Below are 21557 nucleotides of genomic sequence, written 5' to 3' on the forward strand. Positions count from 1 at the left end.
ATTAAACGCATTCACGGACACCTCAAAGGGACCGATGAAAACTGAAGTTCCATGGGTCAGTTATAAGTAAAACAGAGATCATTCACTGGCTCACACGGATGGACCCAATATACGTTTGTTGGGAGCAATACCCATATGCAGTTGACTTTACCTTCTAGAGCAGCTCGCTCCTTAGACTAAATAGATATTAATACCTTGGAAATTGGCAACTTTACCCTCTCAGATCATGCACCTATAATGATACATGTTCAGACACGCGCACCCACAACCTAGAGGACCCTGGAGCCTCAAGGCATGCTGTAAGACACAGAAATAAAGAAGCACTGGTAAAACTCAGAACCTGCCTAGCTGCCATTATAACGGGTCATTCGACATGAACGTGCTTTGGAACACAGTTAGTAGTCCGGTTAAAATTACTTTTGCAGGTCAGTACTGGGCTGAAAGGTACAGTACTGGCTCCTCTCCTGATTCCGGGTGAGTAATTCAAAATTCGTGACTCGGCTGATTTTATAGGAATATTTTAGAGTTTCAAAACTTCACACCAGTCAATATTATCCTATGGCAGGAAAGTGAGTTATCGTTTTTCAGGTGAGTACTCGACTGGTGAAGTTAAGGTTCTGGGTATAGACTCAGGGGTCCCCCAGGGTCAGGTAGGTACAGTTAGTAAACCCGCAGTGCCACAGGGGCGGCCGGGGGCAGAGGTAGTTAGGCCCAATGAGGGGCAGGGGGCCTTCGGTTGGTGGCTGCTGGCTAGCAGACCACGCGGCTGTGGGAGCTGGGGTTCTGGTCACTTGCTGAGGGCAAATGGGGAAGTAGGATAGGGTACAGGTTGCACTGCCAGGGGCACTCAGGCGGCTGGGTGCAGGGTGCTTTTAAGCTGTCGGGCGCTCAATGTTATTTAATGACGATCTTGAAAAGGGAACAAAGGCTGAAGGCTCGGGGACGGTGGATCTTCGGGCGCGACCAACACTTCAAGGGGTAAGTTGGGATCTTGGAGCATAGGTAGGTACCCAGGAGTTGGGCACAGGGGGCCATGGGGTGCCGGGTCCAGGGATGTCTTTTGAGGTCGGGAAATCTTACCCTCGGTTGGTCGCGGTCGGAGGGGTCCTTTGTCCTGAGGCTGCAGGCATCGTCTGGGTCGTCGAGGAGGGTCTTTGGCCACTGGACTTCAGTCCCAGTCACCGGAGGGACATCCTCGTGGTCTTGGATCACTCTGGCACGGGCCGGGCTCGGCGGGTGCGGAGTGGGTTGGTCGGGAGCTTCCTAGCTGGCACCAGGGGTATGATTGTTGAGCAGAGCCTCTGCTTAAGGGAGTCCCAGTCTGTAAGAGGGTCAAGGCAGGCAGGTCCTCTGGGTGTCCCAAGGTTGCTGTCCGCAGGAGTCGCCGGAATTAGGCAGGGGCAGGTTCCAGGATCGACAGACCGGTAGGGCTGGGGCAAAGTCAGTTGGTGTTGTCCTGTGGTTAGCAGCTGCACGGCGTTCCTTCTTCTTAATCTTCTTTCTTCTTTTCTTCTTGGGATCTGAGGAAGGAAGGTTCAGGGTGCCCCTAAATACTGAATTTAGCGGCGTTACAGGTAGGGCAAGGGCAGGGACCAATGGGTCGCTGTCTTGGGGTGGGTACACCCCCTAGCCTGCTCCTCTCCTGTGGGAGGGGGGCAGGAGCCTAGCTGTGATTGGGCAGGGCTCCCCATCTTCAAGATGGCCGGAGCCCGGGGTTGTGCTTCACCTCTTCTCCCCCACCTGAGGGTTGGGGTTGGCACCGGCTGGCACACCCCCCTTCCTGAAGTAGTTTTTCCCGCCAGTCTTCCCGCCAGAGTGGGGGTAGAACGGGTGGGGGGGCCAGTTGCTGGGTACAGCAAATGGTCTGGAGAAGCTCTCAGAGGCGGCATGCCTTTGAAGCTTCCCCCTGTCCATCCTGGGGGAGGAGACCTAGCACCTCGCCCAGGATGTGTATTGTTGCAGGCCCAGGAGAGCAGGGGGCTCTCCACCCAGGGGTCCAGCAACATGTCTGCTGTGTGGCAGCCTAGGCAGCCTCTCAGACAAGACGTGAATTGTAGGTTAGGTTTCAGGGGGCATCTCTAAGATGCCCTCTGTGGTGCATTTTTCATTAAATCCCACACTGGCATCAGTGCGGGTTTAATGTGCTGAGAAGTCTTCAGTTAAGCCATTATGGTGTTTGGGAGTTCGTAATGGCCACCTCCCAGCACTTGTATTGCACTGCATTTTTTGTCATCATTTGGCCTTTGTATATGGAATCGTAGGCGTATTAGGTACATACTATTGACCTATTGGTTTTCTGCTCTCTGTATGATATGCTTAGTTCACAGTCACCTCCTGGGCTAATGGGGTGCTGTGACAGGGAAGCTGGAATTCCATATTATGACACTGGCCACGAAGGGCAGTTGATGGAAATCCAATAGCCACTTTCCTAGGTTACAAAGGGTTCATTCGATTGAACAAACTTTATTAATTTAACACACCTTTTTTCAGAAAGCCGCATGATCAGTGGTTGCATCTCCTCTTTTATCTTATTTTTGCTATTCCTCTTGACCACCAGATTCCTTTTGTGTTTTTGGAACACATCCCTTTGTGCCATGCCTACAACCCACTGCCGTGAAAAACCAAAGGTGATGATGGACGGAGCGTTGAAAATACAAACACTCACCCCCAGTCAACTGATCTGGGTTTAATCCATCACCGTTCTTTAGCTCACTCCGCCACCCCAGTTCAGACATGGCCATATGCAAATCAGTCTGACCCTGTGCCTCATGGGAACAGTCCAGCCCGAACTGCAATGCCATGTCTTCCCTGGACCGGAATCAAGCTTCCCAGGACCGGTTTCTGGCATTCCAGCCGTCTTTAGCCGGGCTTGCTTGACTCCAGTGGCAAAGTGAGCAAGGGACTGCCGTGGCATAAATCAGTCACCCCTCTAGCTGGGTGCCCTATACCAGTGGTGACGGTGCAGGTGCATGAGCCCTGTACCCCTATAGTGTCCAAGTCCATTCTTACACTTTGGAAGTGCAGTGATGCCTTTAAGAGTATATGGTGCTGGGAGTTTCATTACGAACTCCACAGCACCATTATGGCTGCAGGGAAAACTGAGAAGTTTGGTATCAAACTTCTCACCATATTAAACCCACACTGATGCCAGTGTGGGATTTAATGAAAAATGCACATAGAGGGTTTCTTAGAGATGCCCCCTGAAAAACGACCTAACACTAGTTTCCAGGCAGAGGAGCTGCTTTCAGCTGCCACCACCAGACATGTTTCTGGACCCCTGGGTCGAGAGCCTGCTGCTCTCGGGGGCCTGAAACAATGTACAGCCTGGGACGAGGTGCCAAGCCTCCTCCCCCAGGATGGGCAGGGTTCACGAAGGGGAAGCTTGGTGACTTAAAGCTGCTCATCCTGAAGCCCACAACTAGATCCCAGAAGTATGGACGTCATTTGACTCTCCAACAGATACATGCTGCAAACCAGTGTTTACAGGTAAGCCATGTTTTCTTCTACGGCTCTCTCTGCAGAATAGTGATCGATGCTAAAGGGCTCTCTCTCCCAGGATGGTCCAGTGTCTCTACCCCTCCTCCTTAGGTTTGCTGCAGTGATGACCTGGAAATTAACCAAAAGTTTGTGTTCACAGAACCCGAGCTAGGACCCAGCATTGATGGTTTGAGTACCTCTCCGAAAGCTGCTCTTGGTAAGCTTGCTCTCGCAGCCTCCATTCTCATATTGGTTCATGCCTGTACCTCTCCTCTTGCTTCCGTTTGCACCTGTTCAAACACTTGCCCTTCCTGCTACCCTTCACACCCCAATGCTCTTCCCTCTTCTGCCACGCAGAGTTGTCCAGCTCTACTTCTCTGTTCATGCACTTCTGTTCATCCGTGGACTGTCCCACATGTCATCCAGTTTCCCTCCTAGTCATGATCTATCTCCACTCTACCCTCCCTACCTGCATCATCTTGCGACCCCTGTGATCCCATTCCACACCTCTAACCTTGGTTTCTTTTTTCACCATCCCAGCTATTGCTGATCAGCATTCTGCCATTCATCACTATCCTTTCTGCTAGCAAGCACGTCTGTTAAATATTGCTCTGTCCTGGAGGTCTCTCCAGCTCCTTGCTTCCCCCACTTTCACCCTATTTTCCAGTTCACCTCCATTTGGCAACCTGCTTCCATTGCCATGCTCTCCTTTTAGCATTGTACTCTTCTGCGCTGCTGTCCAAGCCCTCCCTCTGCTTACTAAGCTTACTGAATTAAGGTTCATCACAATTCAGCACTAAGTCATCCCTGCTTAGCATCTTGCACCTCTGTTATTGCCAACTATTCTTGACATGAAATAAAACAAGTCCTTTATAAAGCGCAACGGCCACCCCCATAGGGGCGTCTCTGTGATAGAGCCCTAAAACTAATTATTTGTCACAACTTACTCCCCTAGATGGCACACTAGGACTAGGTAAAATGCCAGCTTTTGTGAAGCTTTTTAAAAGTAGCATCCTTTTTGCCTTGTCTTGGTGAGAGAAGAAGCTGATTCCAGTCCTTCGCATTGAGTGCAGAGAGGGATCCGCCTCCCCTGGTCTGTAACCTCAAATTTGGGATCTGCAAGAGTTTATTATTGGCAGATCTTAAGATCGTATGGAAGAAAATGATGTGAAAAACCTAGGACCATTTTGATGAAATGCCCTGTAGACTATGGTAAGAGATTTGAACAAAATCTGCTATTCCACGAGAATCCAGTGGAGAGTTCCCATAACCCTTTGGAAGTGGCACTTTTACAAGGAAGTGTAAGCGCAAGTCTAACTACTGCATTTTTAAAAGCTGGAAGTTTCTTGATCAGGTATTTAGGAATGCATAGGTTAAGAATAGTACAATAATTGATCTTTAAAGTAATTAGGGCATGGAATTCCATCTAACTCAAATCAGAGGAAGGAACGCCATCAAACGCTTTCAGGGACTTGAGCAGGGGCGGCTCTAGGCTCATGGCTGCCCTGGGCAGGGAGCGTAGGTAGGGGGCCCCGGAAGAGGGGGGTCCGGGCGGGGCGGAGCACAGAGGCCAGTGAAGAGGGGGGGGTCAGGGTGTTTGGAAGTGGAACAGAGCCGGAGGCCGTCAAATCCCTGCCAGGGGCTGCCACACAAATATGTATCCGTCCTCAGAGGCTTGTTATATCAAGGATATATATTGGCGTGGTGGCCCCTGGGGTTTGGTGGCCCTGTGCAGGTGCCCAGCTTGCACATGCCTAAGGCCGCCCCTGATTTGATCAAAGAAAAACATGTCCCTGAGATTCTAGTAACCTGGTGGCAGACAGGTGGATCTTTATCAAAATTTACTCCCACATTCCAAGCTATGTCTATGCTCCGTGAGATTGTCCAGCCATCAATCTAGGGCAGAGAATTGATTGTTATTCTCCGATTCGAGTTTTCATTTGCTCAGTGTAAGGCTTTCAATGATTACAGTTAATACATCTGAGGACTTGTGAAAGACTGTCTTTAAATTTGGGTTCAAAGCCGCAAGACTTCATAATATGAGACAAAATCAATTGGGATCATCAGCACATGCCATAGTGGAGATACCCAGTGATTTGATAAGAGGCGACCTGTATTCTTTAAACCGGATCAACCTCAAGGACGAACTCTGGGGGCACTGTACTTAAGTAATTGTTGCTTTGATCTGAAGGGGGGCAATGCCACATCCTGTTTGTTCTTTATAAAAGGTTGAAGCCTTGCCCAATCACGAGCACTAAATCGATAGTGGGCTAGATGCTGTGATAGGATATCATGCTTTATTGTGTTGAAGGCCTTATTTTGTTGAATGCCGCTGACCAATCAGGAAGGATTAATACAGCATTGTTTACTTTTTCTAGAACGAACTTTGATTCAGAAACTATCAGGAGAGCAGATTCCGTAGAATGCTGTGGTCTAAAACCAGATAAAAGAAAGTGAAAAGTTTAAATGTTTTCAATAGTCCCCAAGCTGGGAATGAACTAATTTTTAAAGTATTTTGGCTGGTGCAGGAAGCAAGGAAATAGGTCTAAAATTGGTCAAATTCTTAGGGTCTGCATTGGTTGTCTTCAACAAAGGTTTTACTATGTCTCATGTCCACCTGTCTGGCACAGAGTGCAACATTAATGACTAATAAAAAATTGAATAAAAAATCGGGTTAATGACCTCTAAAGCTGTCTTGAGAATAGACTGAGGACGGGGGATCTGTGGATGAGCCTGATTTACAAAGCAAGGTAGCATGTTCAGATTGCGCCCACGTGATAGGGTTGAACTCAGTGAGCGAGGCATTAAGAAATATCCCCCCGGTCCTACTCTGAATCCTCCACTCATGGCTTACTAAAATTGAAGCCAGTTTAAATGTCTTCATTCATTTGTTCATAGTAGTCAGTCAGATTGTCACTGAGTTCCTGCGAGAGGTCAGGGTCAGATAGGCAAGCTTTGGGATGGAGAACGTAGTTGGATACGTGAAAGGTTTCACTCTAGTTGTTTTTTGCCAATTCAGTCTTGGTGGAAAAGTACAGTTTCTTTGCTTCCTTTTTTTGACTCCCAGCCTTTGCTGCCTTTTGAGCGCCATCCCTCCTGTCCGGCCCTTTTTCATCACCGTATGCTTTTGTTTAGCACAGTCTTGTTCTCTCCTCCTCCTCCTCTGTTCTGTCAGTTATGCCATGTAAGTGCTGTCACTCCTGTCTGCTCCTATCCTGCCCCATTCCTCTTGCTGCCTTTAGCTCCTGTTCATCGTCCTTCCTACCGCCCTGAACGCCTGTTCACTATTGATTCTCCGGTCTTCCTGCGTTACATTTTATCACTGTTCCTCCTGCTCCCCTATGTTCCTATCCAGTGACCTATTTATACCTATTTCAGTGACTCTTTCAGTGGAAGTCGACTAACTTCGGTGCCTATTCTCAAACTGATTTTTTATAGTATGCTTAGTAGTACAATAGTTCTGAAAAATGCTGTTCGATCAATCAGGATTTATAAAGTGCAGCTATATCACTCAATAGGGTATCGAGACTCTTGCAGGCCCCGGAGGCTTATTCGAACAGCCAGACCTTGAGGGCTGTTTGGAAATCCGAAAATGAGGTGATGCTTTTGTCTTTTTGTACTTCTGTCTTGTCTGTGTTTAGCTGCAGGCAGTCGGCAACGTTGGTCATGCATCAGTGGCAGGTGGCTCCTGTGGTGGTGGTGGGGTCATAGGTGAGTGAGAGGATGAGAAGGGTGTCATCTTCATAGGAAATTATGTTGAGACAAAGGGATCCGACTATGTTGGACGAAGGGTCATGTATGCATTGAAGAGCGTGGTGCTGAGGGATGAGCCTTGGGGGGCACCACAGGAAATCTCCTTGGATTCAGAGGCGAAAGGTGGGAGGTGGAATCCTATAGGTTCTTCGAATGAGGAAGTAGATGATCCATCTGAGCGCGTCCTCTTGGATGACGATGTGGTGTAGTCTTTCGATCAGTGTGTTGTGGGATACGATGTCAAAGGCTGCCGAGAGGTTGAGGTGGGTCAAAGCTGCTGTTCCTCCTTGGTGGAGGTGTGTTTCCTGGCGCCGGGAAATGTTGCGGTGGTGAATGGATTTGGGATCAGGGTTGTGTCCTACGCCGATGGCACGCAGTTGGTGGTCTCCCTCACACAGGCACCGGATACAGCAGCCTTCAACTTTGTAGCGTGAACTGGCTGCATGGATGGCTAACAACTGCCTGAAGTTGAATGGCAATAAGACCGAGGTGCTTGTGATGGGGCGAGCTCCGTCGGTCTGGTCATCTGCCTGGTGGCCACAGAGCTTGGGGACGAAGCCTGTTCCCTGGGCGCAGGCTAAGAATCTGGGGGTGTGGTTGGACACAAGGCTCTCTTTTGCGTACCAAACCAGGCGGGTGTCAGGCGCTTGTTTTGGAGTCCTGAATGTCCTCGGCAAAACCCTGGATATGCTACCGACGGATGCCAGGAAGACAATGGTCCACGCCCTAGTAACATCGCGCCTGGATTATGGTAACAACAAAGTGTATGCTCAGTCTTCAGGGGGTGCAGAACACAGCACAGTCTGGTTCTTATGCGCCCGAGTAGGGCTTCAATGAAGGATGTGCGGGCTGCACTCCACTGGCTGCCGATAAGGGAGAGCGTCCTGTTTAAGGCAATGTGTGTTTGTCACCACATTCTGCAGGGGACTGCCCCCTCCTATTTGTCGGAGCTACTCACCCTATATACTCCTACCCGCCAATTAAGATCATGTGCGATGGGTTTGGTGTGCGTTCCTGCGACCAAGAGAGCTAGGGTGGGTGGATGCTCGTTCCGCCTGCTGGCTGCACAGGTCTTGTCAGGGTGTGATGTTTTCGATGGCATCCGGATTGGAGAGTTCCTTAACTATGTAGAAAAGCTCATTGGTGTTGGCGCTGGTTTCGATGCGTGCGGCAATGTCCATCTTTGTTGCCATCAGCAGGCTGTGGTAGAGGTCGAGAGTGGTCTTGAAGGCTGCCCTGTCAGAGCGGTTCCTGCTGGTGCGCCATCACCCCTGTTTGCTGTCTCATTTTGCTGTTCTGAGTTCATGGGTGGACCAGCTGGCCTTTTTGGAGGATTTTCTCTGCATGTTACTCTTGATGGGGAAAATGCTGTCTGCGCATTTAGTGATGCGGGTGTTGACGTTTTTCACTCCCTGATCGAGGTTGGTGGTGGTAGAAGGGTTGGAGATGTTGATCTTATCTCTTAGATTTAGTTCCACCTCCTGTGGGGAAAATTGGTCATCTTGGGGGTGGCGGTGCGGGGACTGGAGATGCTGAAGTGGACGATGGAGTGATCGGACCATGTGAGTTCTCTAACATGGATGTATTTGCTGTGGTTACTCGAGGTGAAAATTGGGTCCAGCAGCGTGTGTAGGGTCATGAACGATGTGGGTCAATCCGAGGCTGCTCATACTGTCGAGGAGGCGTATAGTGTTTTTGTTGTTGGGGTTATCGATGTGCAGATTTATGTCACAGATGAAGATGTTGTCCTTGGAGTCTAAGGCTAGGGGTGCAGTAAAGTCTGCAATGGTGTTGCAGAAGCTGGACCATAGCTTGGGGGTCTGTATGCGATGGTGCCTTTGAGGATTGTCTTGCCGTTAGTGAGGAGCTCGAAGTTGAGATCTTCCATGGGGGTGGGAGTACACTCTATGGCCTCTTTGGGGAGGATGGCTGTTCCACCTCCCAGCTTGTTGGTGTGGTCCTGGTGAGTCATTTTATATCTGTTTGGATCGCTGTGGCATGGTCTGAGCGGATGTTGAGTTGAGCCAGGTCCCAGCGAGGAAGACGGTCAAGTGTGAGGGTGGCGATGAAGTCTCATAATTCAGTGGAATGCTTGCATAGGGAGCGTGTTGAGAAAAGCACATGTGAGTTGGTGTTTTTTGTTCAGGTGGTGTCTGTGTTGTGTTCGGGGTGGCGCTTGTCGGAGGGCTGGTGTGTGCAGTGGCAGGTGAAGTGGCAGTGGCTGCAGGTGAAAGGTCCTACTAGCCACAAACCTACAAGTCTAAATCTCCACATTTTCTTTGGGGAGATTCTCACACATGTAAATGTACTACTTCGCATTAAATCTGCGCGGGACCAGGGTGAGGGACTAGAAAAATGGTACATACTCCCTACTGAATAGGAGATTGTACACTTTTAGTTTGCTCCCTGGTTGCTGTTGGATGATCCAGTGATGCGGCGGGCGAGCCTGTTGTAGTGGTGTTCCATTTGCCCTCTATATTGAGGATGCTTTACGCTGTGGGTGTTTTTTTCTGAGGGCGCAAACCTCTTGCCCTGCTCTCACTTTTTATTTCTCTCCTTCAGATCAGTCTATGTGTCTTTCAGTACTGGGGTCCACGCCTACTGCAGGTGACTGCCTGTAGATTGCATGCTGGTTCTTTTGGCCCTCAACAGGCATGTGCTGTCCTTTTTGCTTTTGTCTGGGTTGAAATTCCTACCTCATCAGGGTAGTTGTTGGCTACAGCGATCGCTGTGCTTGTGCCAGGCTCACTGCAGTATGGGTTTCCTGCCTAACCCAAGCCCTCTTCTTCCATCGATGTGCACTGCCACCATTGTCTGCTGCCGCTGGCTGGACTCACGCTGTCCAAGATCGCAGCCCTAATGACATGTCGTCCTGTGCTGTAGCGCACTGCTTGTTATGCCGAAGGGTGACCAGCACACTGGCTTCTGATCTGGGAACAGAAGCTGCTCGATGCCTACTCAAGTGTGTTACTAACAGCCTGCAGATGTGCTCAGTGATAACCATGTAACATGGCTTTCCTTTTCTCTGCTAACTCGTTGTTCTGATTTCTCACAGATGTGAAGCCTACTCTCATTGGGAAGAAAAAGCCGACGGCAGCCAAAAAAGGGGTATGTGTTTTGGAAACCACCGCAAGCGTACAACTATTGATGTGTTTTTTCAGATCACATACTGTGAAACAATCCACTGCTAGGCTTTTGCTGAGCTCAGGATAGGGGTCAGTTCCCTAAATGAAAACTAGTACAGTGGTTAGGCAAGTAATCTGAACCAGAGGAGGTGGAAATGTCCTTCCACAGTTCATCAGGTCCACCTACAGAGTTTTGTCTCGAGGCCAAAAGACAGTGATAAACTTACAAGGCGCAGCCCATGACATTTGAAAGATTCAGTAAAGTGCTCGCTCTTGCTGTCAGGCCCTGTTATCCTGTTCTTGGATTCTAATACATTGCACCGTTCTGGAACTTACGCTGCTTGTTTCTTTCAGTCAAACCAAGTTAAGACAACAGATTACAAAGATTTATAAAACAAAAGCTCAAATGCATGCATGTCTGCTAGCGTGGAGCAATCTTCTCATTCTAAGGTGGAGCGCTGCAGGCCATTGTATGTAAATAATGTGCAGTTAGTGCAGCCCAGTTATAACAAGCCTTGGCAATGCCAGTCGGTCCGGCTAATAATGGAAAGTGCCTCTTTAGTCATTGATAAGTTTAGGCATTGAATAAGACATTATACATACGTTGTTACTCAGCCTTGCATTCCTACATCCATTAATCGTATTTGCAATAAAAAGACGTATAAGCTCAGCAGGCAAACATACTTGATATACAACATAAAATTAAATATAGCAGTATGCAATCACTTTGAAGTGATATTGTACTTAGCGTATCGAAGTTTTAAAGTTCCAACATACATGCCGTGTTAGAAAGGGCGAGTGGACCATCTTGGAGCAGTAAAGCAATGATGTACTATGCACAGTACATTCCAAAATAGCTTCTCAGTAAGCATCATTCTGGGTGGCCGTCTGCAAATGCTAAAGTGTAAAGGGATATATTACTGTTGTACTGATCCAGGGTGGTCAAAATAATGCTTCCGAACATGGTGACCATGTTGGAACAGTAAACAAAGATACATTGTGGACAATACCATTCTAATGGCCAACCAGTTTAGAAATAGGAGTCGCACAGAACGCGGCACACTGCAGATGCAATGAGCGTGCGGGGAGCCATGGGACACTTTTTTAACAAACCAAAATCAAAGAGGACCTCTAAAAAGTTAAAATAGTACGCTGAAGGACTAGCCACTAGCCTAAACACTGATTTGATCTGGAAAATGCCATTACTCGCAGAGCAGTCGAGCCGATGGAAGAAGTGTGTAAACTTGTTGCCTCTTGCTGCACGCTGCCCTGGGGAGTGTGAATGATTCTCGCAGAAAAGGTCCACCTCAAAGAACCGCTGTATATGTGCATGTATGTGTAGTTTTTTTATTACAACATGCTGTTGACCGCCGTCTCTGCTAGGCCCTCCTAAGAAGTCTAACCTGGATTATCTCAGTCTAAATCTTCCACGCTCAGCTTTTGTCAAATCGAGAACCGACTTCACAATTCTTCCCTACTACAGTATTCCGTGAGATCGCATGTAACAGAATTCCTGTCTACAGGCACTAACACAGTGTAATATCAAACCCTCCATAAAGACGATTAGCAGGAACATGATTTTCATAAGGCTGCTGCTGCCTTTCTGGTTACTTTTGATAATAAACAGATTGAACTCATGGCATCTGACTTAACTTTTGATAATTAACAAATCAAGCTTACACTCTTAATTGTCTCATCACCCTAACCGACTCTGACCTACTAAATTCAGCGTAAGCTTTCCTACAAGTATTCAGTCATCAAATTAGAAAAATGTACAAAATTGAAGTTTGCAAAACAATATGCAATTCCTCCAAAGATGACCTAAAGGGTTTCTTGCCGTTCGAGTTCTCTCCCCATCCCTCCACCCCCAGGTGTATTCAGAGAGGAACTAACACCAGAGCCCTTGCCTGGCTTAATAATCTGCGAGAATCCAAGTAACACGATGCCTACAGAGGGCTTTAAAATAGTGTAATAACAATTCTCCATAAAAGCCTAGAGGCTTTTAACACACAGTTCTTACAATACATGAGCCAAACCTACTGCTTTTGTCATTGGCTTCTCACTATATCCAACCAAGGCCTCTGTATTGTACATAAGCCGGCAACCATGGGATACACAAATAACATTTCAAACCGATAAAACTACAGTTTGCAAAATGTAATGCAACCTCTTAAAAAGGGCTTAAGAAGGATTGTCTGTGTTACCCGGGGGGAGGGAGCCACACCCAAAATCTTTGCCTTCTAGGGTAAAGTTTGAAGTGCCAAGCACCAAAATAGCAGTGTATAGCCTTCAACCCAGTGGATTGATAATCTGCCCATAAACGCATGTTGGCTTTAATAATTGCGGTTTCACGATGAGTACTTTGGACCTTGTAAATCTAATGGCTTGATCAGTGCGTTCTTGTCGTAACCAACTCAGTCCGGCTGTGTTGAGCACCCACTTTTCCATAAGTTAATTTGTGCAGTACAAGCACTTTTTCCACTTCCCAATCAAAATTTGTGCTAAAGACAATCAATCTGTGGCAAGCCAAAGCTCTTCTCTCTTTAGTGTGTGCTTCATAAAACTCTTTTTCTGTTAATAACAAAAGGTCTGGTGAGTTTGTGCAGTTTTTGTGATTGACAAATCTAGTCCTTTTAATATCTGCATTCCATGTTTCAAAGCAAAGCAAATTAGATACTGTGCTGCGAAGAAAACTTGCGCACTATAACAACCCGGCTCTCATCAGTCAGACGTTTTGGGCTAGGCAGACCCACGTACACTTGTAGTCTCTGTACTCCATGGGCTTATGAGAGTTGGAGCTGGAAGCTACTAACCGACTGAGCTTGATGTGAATGAAGTAGATTTCCAGAACGTATACAAAAGCAGAGAAGTGCTCCTAAAGGCGTGAGAGGGATAAAGATGCGACTTCACTTACTGAGGCTGGCTTTTTAAAGAATTAAAAACATTTATTTCTAATAATATGGAAAAGCAAATTAAAATGGATACGTGGCATTTCTCTATTGTTTGTAATGATTTACACAAACAATGGTTTTTTATTACTGCATTTAATAGTTTTAGTTGTAGACGGTACTAGAAATGGTTGCCATTCATTTCTTCTTCTCATTAAAACATTTAACGATAAGAGTTAAACACAGCTGTATTTGCAGACCAGGGATCAGAACAGTCTCACCATCTTTGGGTAAAAATATTTGGAGTTGTGAAATGTGTCACAGACACATCTTTATTGGAGAGCTGTTCATAGACTTCTCCGCACCTCCAAGCAGTCAGAGGCTGCAGCACTTCTGTCTGGTGTGGAATAAGATACATTCGACCTTGTGCTGAGGAAAGAGACTCTCACTACCAACTGTGGCTCACCGGGCGCTCAGCACGACTTGAAGGAACCAGAACATTAGAACTCATGCTTGGGAAAGAGACTCTGGCTACAGATAGTGTCTCACCGGTCACTCAGCATGACAAGCACTTAACTCGACTGTGGATGAGGAATTGCAATCAGCCTCTACTTAACAATGAACAAATGGTTTTATCTGCCCCTGGGGAGAGGTGTGTGTCAGCAGCATTTGTTGCTGTAAATGCACATGCTCGTTATACTCCTGCCATCTTGTGTTGGACTCGGACGTTTGCTGGGCGTTTTCTCTGAAGAAGTCTTTCTTCTCATGAGGTATAGTGATTTCTCCCTTAGCTGGCAATGCACTTGTGTACCGACTCCACTCTTTTTGTTCATGATATGTCTGAGTCCAGGCCAGGTTTAGCCTTTACACCGTATACCAGCTAAGAATTAAGTGTTGTAAAGGGCATGGTGAGGGCTGATGGCAGCTGGTTGTAACCAGTTATTAAAGAGTCAGCCTTTGTGCGTTGCTGGTGACAGCATCCTCCGGATATATCCTCAGGATATACAGCTTTACTGTATAAATCCTGGCATAGACAACTGCAGGTTAAAACAAACTAAATAAAAGAGCTCCCGGCTGCCCCTGTAATGGAAGATTGTCCAAAGCAGAGATGATTGTAAAGTACATTCCACACTAGTTTGTAGAATCCTTTGTCTGCTTATGTGACTCCGTAATGCCAGGGTTTCCCTGAAGAAGGATGCACGCTGCATAAAGCTGAAAGATGAAATGGGTTAAAAGCCTCGCGAGAGGGAGAACTGTAAGCATTCTATTTAAAAAAAAAAAAGAGGGAAACCTCAATCGTGCCCTGGAACTGTAGTGTAATCGGAATGTTCCAGGAGCTTGTCCGGTTCCATAGAGAGCTAAGACCTCTGCCAACTGAAATGAATCCTGCACGCTCAGGATCTGAGAGCACATAAATGCATATATCATCGTAACTTAGAGCAACTCTTAATGTTTTTAGAAAGATTGAACCATTAGCTGATTCCAGCTTCTGGATGCTGGGATTCTTGCGTGAGGCAATACACCTCAGTGTGCCCCGCTCTAGTTAGTATAGCACTGGCCCCTGTGGATGCCTAAATTCAATCATAAACAAAAACCATGCGCAGAAATAAGGTTTTTATTTAACGTGTCGCGGGGACACTTGTCTGCTCAAGTGTTTAACCAAGTGCCCAAACGAAGTTAGTTACAATGCTTTATTCTCACAAACTGCAAAACACATGACGTGTCCAATCCAATATCGATGACATGATCATTTCTCTGCAGTTATGGACAAGTGCGTCACGACACATATATAGATGTATCTTGTTCAATCAGAGATGATCAAGAGTGCACGATAAGCAAATACATAACAGGGACCCAGGTGCCTTTTCATTTGTGGCAGTTGGATAGAAGGGGGCTGTTTATAAGGAGTTGGCGCAAAATCAAAGAAGCGGAACAAGGCACACTAGACTGGCATCTTTGGGCTGAACTGTCACTATAAAGAAACTCACCGGCTGGAGTGTACCTCAGACTCCTTGCTCCAGCAAGGCTTTAATAGTCTTTGGGAGACATTAGAAATTCACATAAGCTTTAAAAAAGCAGTCTCTATAATATCCATCAAAGTAGTTACCCTGATGAAGATAAATCTGCATCAGCGGAAAGGGCACACAGCTGGTTCGTACTTAACAACTATGTTGTACCCAAACCATAAACGTATCTGATCGCAGGAATCAATATAATGGTGAAGGAGAAATTCCTGAGATATTGCCTGGGCATAGTTCCGATTCTTCCTCATCTATCTCCACGGAAGAGGAAACCAGGAGACATCGTTTGCTGCTTATGTGGCGGGGGAGATCAGATCTTCTCCACACAATATGTACCTGCACAAGTTTATTGAATGTCCTACTCTTACCTCTCTGCCCCATCTTCAATCAGAAAGGCTTGCTTTTATCCTACTGCCCACAATTAAATTGCAGCTTCACACAATTTCTCAAGTAGTACCTAGGAGACTGCTTCAACTCTCACTCAGTATTGATCAAACCGCGGAGTAATCTGATAAAACAAATAAAGCATAACATTGTTGTACTTGATTAAACACCAAGATTCTATCTCCCTATAATGATTGAGAACAGGCCGAAACATCACTTCGATTTACAAACTACTGATACATTTGGCAAGCTTGCTCAAGCAGTGATCGACTGTTCAATCCTGAAATTATGCTTTTAAAGGCCTATTTTGCACAGCGTAAATTTGCACAACATAAACGTACGCTCAAAGCACTGCCGCCAGACCAGAAGTATAATGCAATCTTCTTGGATGATGGTCAAGGTCGCGGGAACAAGAAATATCCCAACATATTTGGCTGATTACCATTTCCTTGGCACTGGATACACCAGGAGGAAATCTGACTTTTTATATACATGTTCTCTCTTCTGGCACTACAAGGACCATGAAAGTTGTATTTCTGGTGATCTACCTCAAACGTGGCTTTCGCTCCTTTTTAAAACTGTGTATAAATTATGTTAACGAGCGCGCATAATGTTATGTATATGCAATGGATTTTTATTAATCATGCATAATAAACTGAATTGTGTGTAGTTATGCACCTGAAAAGTCAACTTTTAGCTCTAGTTCAGTGAATGTTCATTAAAACAATCTTCATATTTTTTATGTTCATTGGATGTCATGGACTTTGAGCTTAAAATCTGTGTGAGTGGTCGTATGACTTCTGCAAGGATCCAGGATACCCACCCTCCTCCCAATTGGACAAAATATTTGCACTGCTGTTTTAAGAGGCATTGTTTACCTGTTAGAAAGGCTTATTCTGATAAAATCAACAAACTCGAGGTTTCGAGTGTTCGGTTTTGAGGACTGTGAATGGAGAAGAGCAGATGCTTCTTTGGGTTGGGCGACAATTTGGCAGACTTTGAGAGATTGCCTGAATGGTGGCTGCCGTGCTTTTGGCATGCAAATGTGCAAACTCTTCACGTTGGGCCATGTATAATTATGGGTGGTTGGGTTCTACTGCCTTCAGACTCAGAGTTCTAGGATGTAGATTCTGAGCCGAGCTACCGTTGCTATTTTAGTCATGTCTGGAGCAAAGTAAGTATTGACAATCCAATTGCTTTTTTTAGGTCACTGTGGGCTCAAGTGCAAACTGTTACTAATGTTCATTGAAGAGCTGAAAGATTCATTTAGTTATAAGCAGTTGGAGACTGTTGCAGTGTGCGTCTCTTGTTTTCATGTAGTTGGAAGCGATGTGGCTGGTGTGTTATGAAGTGTGAATTCATGGCAGAACTCAACAATGATTGACAATTCTTTTCCTTCTCGTCCAGTTGGGTGCCAAAAAAGGGCTTGGAGCTCAGAAGGTGAGCAGTCAGAGCTTCACTGAAATCGAGAGACGAGCACAAGTGGCAGAGAAGCTGAAAGAGCAGCAAGCCGAGGAGGCCCGGAAAGAATCCAACGAGTCTTTGTGAGTGCTTATTCCAAACTATTTTTTACATAGTGCATAGGATTCTGTAGCTGCCGGCAAGTGCTCTGTGTAAAATAAGGGTGTGGAAAGCTGGCTCTCTATAAGGTATACCACTGGGTGATTATACCGTGCACAGAGTCCAGATATTCCCCCAGAAGTGTACAGGGCTCTGTTAGAAGCGGCTGTCTCTAGTTGGCAGGGGTATACACTTCTGACAAATAGGGACACACCTTTTCTAGTCAGGGCAAGGGGATCACACACTTAGATAACCCCTGCTCACCCCCTTGGTAGCTTGGCAAAGCAGACAGGCTTATCTCAGAGGCAGTGCGTTAAGCATTTATGACCACATACAGTAATAAAGTGAATACACTACAAATGGACACACCACAGTAGTATTATAAAAATAAGGATTTTTATATAAGGCTTAGCACAAGACCAAATAACGACAAAAATATACCACAGTCTTAATAAATACTCTTGGAAGGAAAAATAATAATTCAAGCACGGTTTCTTCTTAGCACAAAGTCTTTAGTATCAAAAGCAACTCTTCTTCTCTAAAACACAGTTCTTGGCAACAATGTAACCCACACGGGAGTCACACGACGTCGAGGCAAAGTTAATCCAAAGGTTCGGCGTCGACCGCGAGGAGCGCTACGTCGAGCCCGGAGTCGCACAGACCCCCACAACACAGTACCTTGGAAAAGTGAAGCACTCGATGATCAGCGGCGTCGAGATGTCCGGCGTCGCGTCTTCGGCGTCGATCGGGCCTCGGAGTCGGGGCGATCTGCAGCGGCGTCGACCGAAGTCAGGCGGGAGCAGCGCTCACGAGATGAAGCAGGATACGGCGTCGTCGATGTTGCAAGAGTGAGCAGCGCTCACGGCGTCGAGAGGGCTCGAAGTCGATGCGATCAGCAGCGGTGCAGACACGAGGTCACTTGGAGCTGGAGCCGAACTCACTACTCACTGGCGTTGTTGCTGGCGTCGATCGGGCCCGGCGGCCGGCGTCGAGGAAGCGGGACACTGGAGCCGTTACTCACGATGTCGAGCTGGATTCGGCGGCGTCCGTCGGCGTCGGGATTGCTGGATTCTTTCAGAGGTGCTGGATTCACAAGTTCCAGCAAACAGCACTTTAAGCAGATGAAGTCCTTTAGCCCTGTGACTTCAACAGGAGACTGGCACTCTTCCAGCCCTTGGAGATTTTCTTAGCAAAGATTGAGAGTACACACACAGTTCCTCTCTCCTGGTTCCTTGGCAAAAATAAAGAAGCAATGCAGGATTCCCCCAACAAACAGCACACTGGCAGAAGGGGTAGGCAGTCCTTAGATCAGCAGGCTTCTTGTCCTTGGTTCAGGTTTCCTTGTCAGAAGTGATCTAAATTCTTGGTTCAGGGGTCCTTCTCTTATACCCCTTTTTGGCTTTGATCCCTTTGTCCATGCAGGGGAATTTCCCCCCATCTTGGGTTTGTTGTGGGTGTTGCCAGGCCGAGGCACCTGGCCTATTCACTGTGCAGGGCTTACAATGCACCCTGCCCTTGGGCCTACCATAGGGGTGACTAACATGAAGTTAAGGGAAGGTTTAGGGACTGGCAAGTAGGTGTACTTGCGCAGTCCTCGTGGCAGTCAGACTGCACGTGGTCTAGCAATGGCAGACCTTTAGACATACTTTTACTAGGCCGCTCTTGTGGGTGGCACAACACGTGCTGCAGGCCCACTAGCAGCATTTGTATTTACAAGCCCTGCCACTCCTGGTGCACTCTACTAGGGACTAATAGTAAACCAAATAAGCCAAACATGGAAGACAATCAATACAGCAATTTCACATAGGGAGCACTTGCACTGTGGCACTGATCAGCAGTGGCACGGTGCCCAAAGCAATATACCAGCAAAACATCGTAAACAGAGGAGGCAAACAGAAAAAATGGAGGAGAGACTCATGCCAATGATGCCAGGTCTAACAGGCTCTATTTGTGGTAGTGTGGGCGAGCAGCCTAAGGCCTCACACAGAGGAGTGTAAGACATTAGTTGTGCACACAATGACCAATAAATGACACGACTCAAAAAGGGGATCCACACCAATTTTATAAAAATATACTTCGCTCAAGATTTATTTTAAGACCCAGATTTTCACAAAAAGGTAAGTAGGTTTTTAAATAGGAATTCTTTTCAGTTTCAAAAGTGGACACTTTCAATCTTTGCAATGATAACCTATTGAGGAAAACAATAATGCGGTTTTACAGGTAAGTAAGCAACTTAGGAGTCCAGTCTTCGGGTTTCAGGGTCAGCAGAGGGCAATGTTCAGGTGAGCACAAATACTGCACCACCAGCGGTGCAGGGACGGCTGGGTGCCAAGGTCAAATCTGGAGGTCGGGCCCAGTGTTACCCAATTGAGACTGGGGGTGCTTGAAGATACGCTGCTTGCAGGTAAGTAAAGCAGTTTCCGGGTTCAAGCTTCGGAGGTTTAGGCAAGCACGTGTGGGGGCCACAAGGCAACGCCAACCACACACCCCCAGTGGCAGAGGGGTGGCAGGGTGCAAACACTGTATCAGGCTCCCAATGCAAGTGAATGGGAGAACTTGGATTTGCAGATGTTGAGCTGGAGGCTTCATGTGGAGCACCAGCGACAGCAGGGATAAGTAGGGATGCTGTTGGTCTCAGGGACACTGTCAGTCGGGCTCCTCAAGGCCCAGGGGCTTTGGGTGCAGGGATGTCCTTTGACATCTGGTTTCACTCACCGGAGCCGGTCACAGTTGAGGGGGAGCCTTTGGATTCACACTGCAGGGCACGTTCTGGAGGGGTCAGCCTATGCTAGACTTTGACTCTGGACCGCTGGGTAACCGTTCTGGATCAGTGGGCCCCCTAGACACAGGCTGGAGGCGTCTAGTGCAGAGTGGACAGAGATCGCGAATCAGGAGGGCACCAGATTTCTAGAGGACAGAACCGCTGTCCTCTGGAGTTCTGGTCTTTTTCAAAGGCAGGCAGTCCTCCCAGAGGTTGTAGAGGTCGCTGGCTGCAGGACAGGTGTCGTTCTTTTCGCAGGTTCTTTGAAGCTGCAGACAGGCCTGTAGCGCTGGGGTCAAGTCAGAGGGCGTTGTCAGTCTTTTCTGCATGGCGTCATCTTGGTGGTTCTTCTTAGGTCTACTGGAGCTGGTTTCAGGGTCTAGGGAACTACCAAAATACTAGATTTATGGGCATTTTAAGGGAGTGACAGGTAGGGCCAATTGGCACCTTACCCGTGGTTGTCTACACCCTCAATTGTGCCACCCTCTGTGGGAGGGGGCAAAGTACTAGCCCTGCTTGGTGGGGGCCCCACCATCCTCAAGATGATAGGGACTGAAAGATGTGCTTCACCTCGCCTCCTGCACCGTAGGGTTGGAGTTGGCAGAGGTGGGCACCCCTACTATCATTCAGAGGTTTTCTAGCTCAAATTGGAGGTATAAACAAGGGGCTGCCATCTGATAGCAGCAAAGGTTGGGGGCCTCGCATTACAAAGGTGACATGCCTTTGAAGCTTCCCTCTTTAGCACTGTGCCCATCCTGGGGAAGAAGTTGTGACTCCGCCGCTCAGGATGTGCGTTGTTTCTGCTCCCAGAGAACCGGGGCTCTTGACCCAGAGGTCCATACACGTCTGGTGGTGGTCGGCTGCCTAAAGCCAGTCTATTACCGTACCAGGGTTGGTAGGTTTTCAGGGGGGACCTCTGAGGTGCCCTCCGAGTGCATATTTAAAGACATCTCACACAGGCATCCGTGTAGGTTTATTAGAAGGAGAAGTTTGGTAACAAACACTCCTGGGTTCAGAGAAGCCATCATGGTGCTGTGGAACTAGAGTGGTCAAGATCCCAGCCCATGTCCTCTCTATGGCTTCCCTTGCACTTACAGTATTAAGGAATAGACCCTAGTACTGTTGGAACATATCTGTTCATGTAGATATGCCCACACCTGAGATATAGTGCACCCTGCCTTAGGGCTTGGAAGGCCTGCCAGAGGGGTGACTTATCAATATATTGGGCAGTGTTGGTTGGCGTGACACATAGGCAGTGTTCCATGTGGACTTTGTTTTTTGTCTGCACCAGGGCATGCATGCTGCAGGGGCAGTCTGCGTGGGCTTGGTGAGGGGCCCTTAGTGGGCCCTCTTCAGTCCCAATGCCCTAGGTACCCATTGTAGGAAAGTAGGATCTGCTTCTTATGGTTACCCCCACGTTTTGCCTGGTGTAACACTGTTTTGGCTACTCTGGCTGGGATCCTGCAAATCAAGACCCCTGTCTATCTGCTTTCTCCCTAACCAGTTACGACATGTACTTGGGTGCACTCCAGATTAGATACTGGGGTACCTTTATCAGTCCCTAGAATGAGGTACACGTGTACCCAGG

General features: G+C 47.4%; 1 protein-coding gene across 2 annotated transcripts in view; it reads left to right on the forward strand.

The window, feature by feature from the left end:
• The window catches only part of ARFGAP2 (ARF GTPase activating protein 2), a 138264-nt gene that overhangs the window by 34731 nt on the left and 81976 nt on the right, over positions 1-21557 (forward strand). Inside the window, exons 7-10 of one of the 2 annotated variants that reach the window (XM_078684471.1) lie at positions 3638-3694; positions 9793-9837; positions 10286-10338; positions 17056-17192. In XM_078684471.1, coding sequence (XP_078540597.1) covers positions 3638-3694; positions 9793-9837; positions 10286-10338; positions 17056-17192 — 292 coding nt within the window. The remainder of the gene's footprint in view (positions 1-3637; positions 3695-9792; positions 9838-10285; positions 10339-17055; positions 17193-21557) is intronic. The other variant, XM_078684472.1, reaches the window with a different exon arrangement.

The sequence above is a fragment of the Lissotriton helveticus genome, chromosome 3_2 (genome assembly GCF_964261635.1).
Source record: "Lissotriton helveticus chromosome 3_2, aLisHel1.1, whole genome shotgun sequence".
NCBI lineage: Eukaryota > Metazoa > Chordata > Amphibia > Caudata > Salamandridae > Lissotriton > Lissotriton helveticus.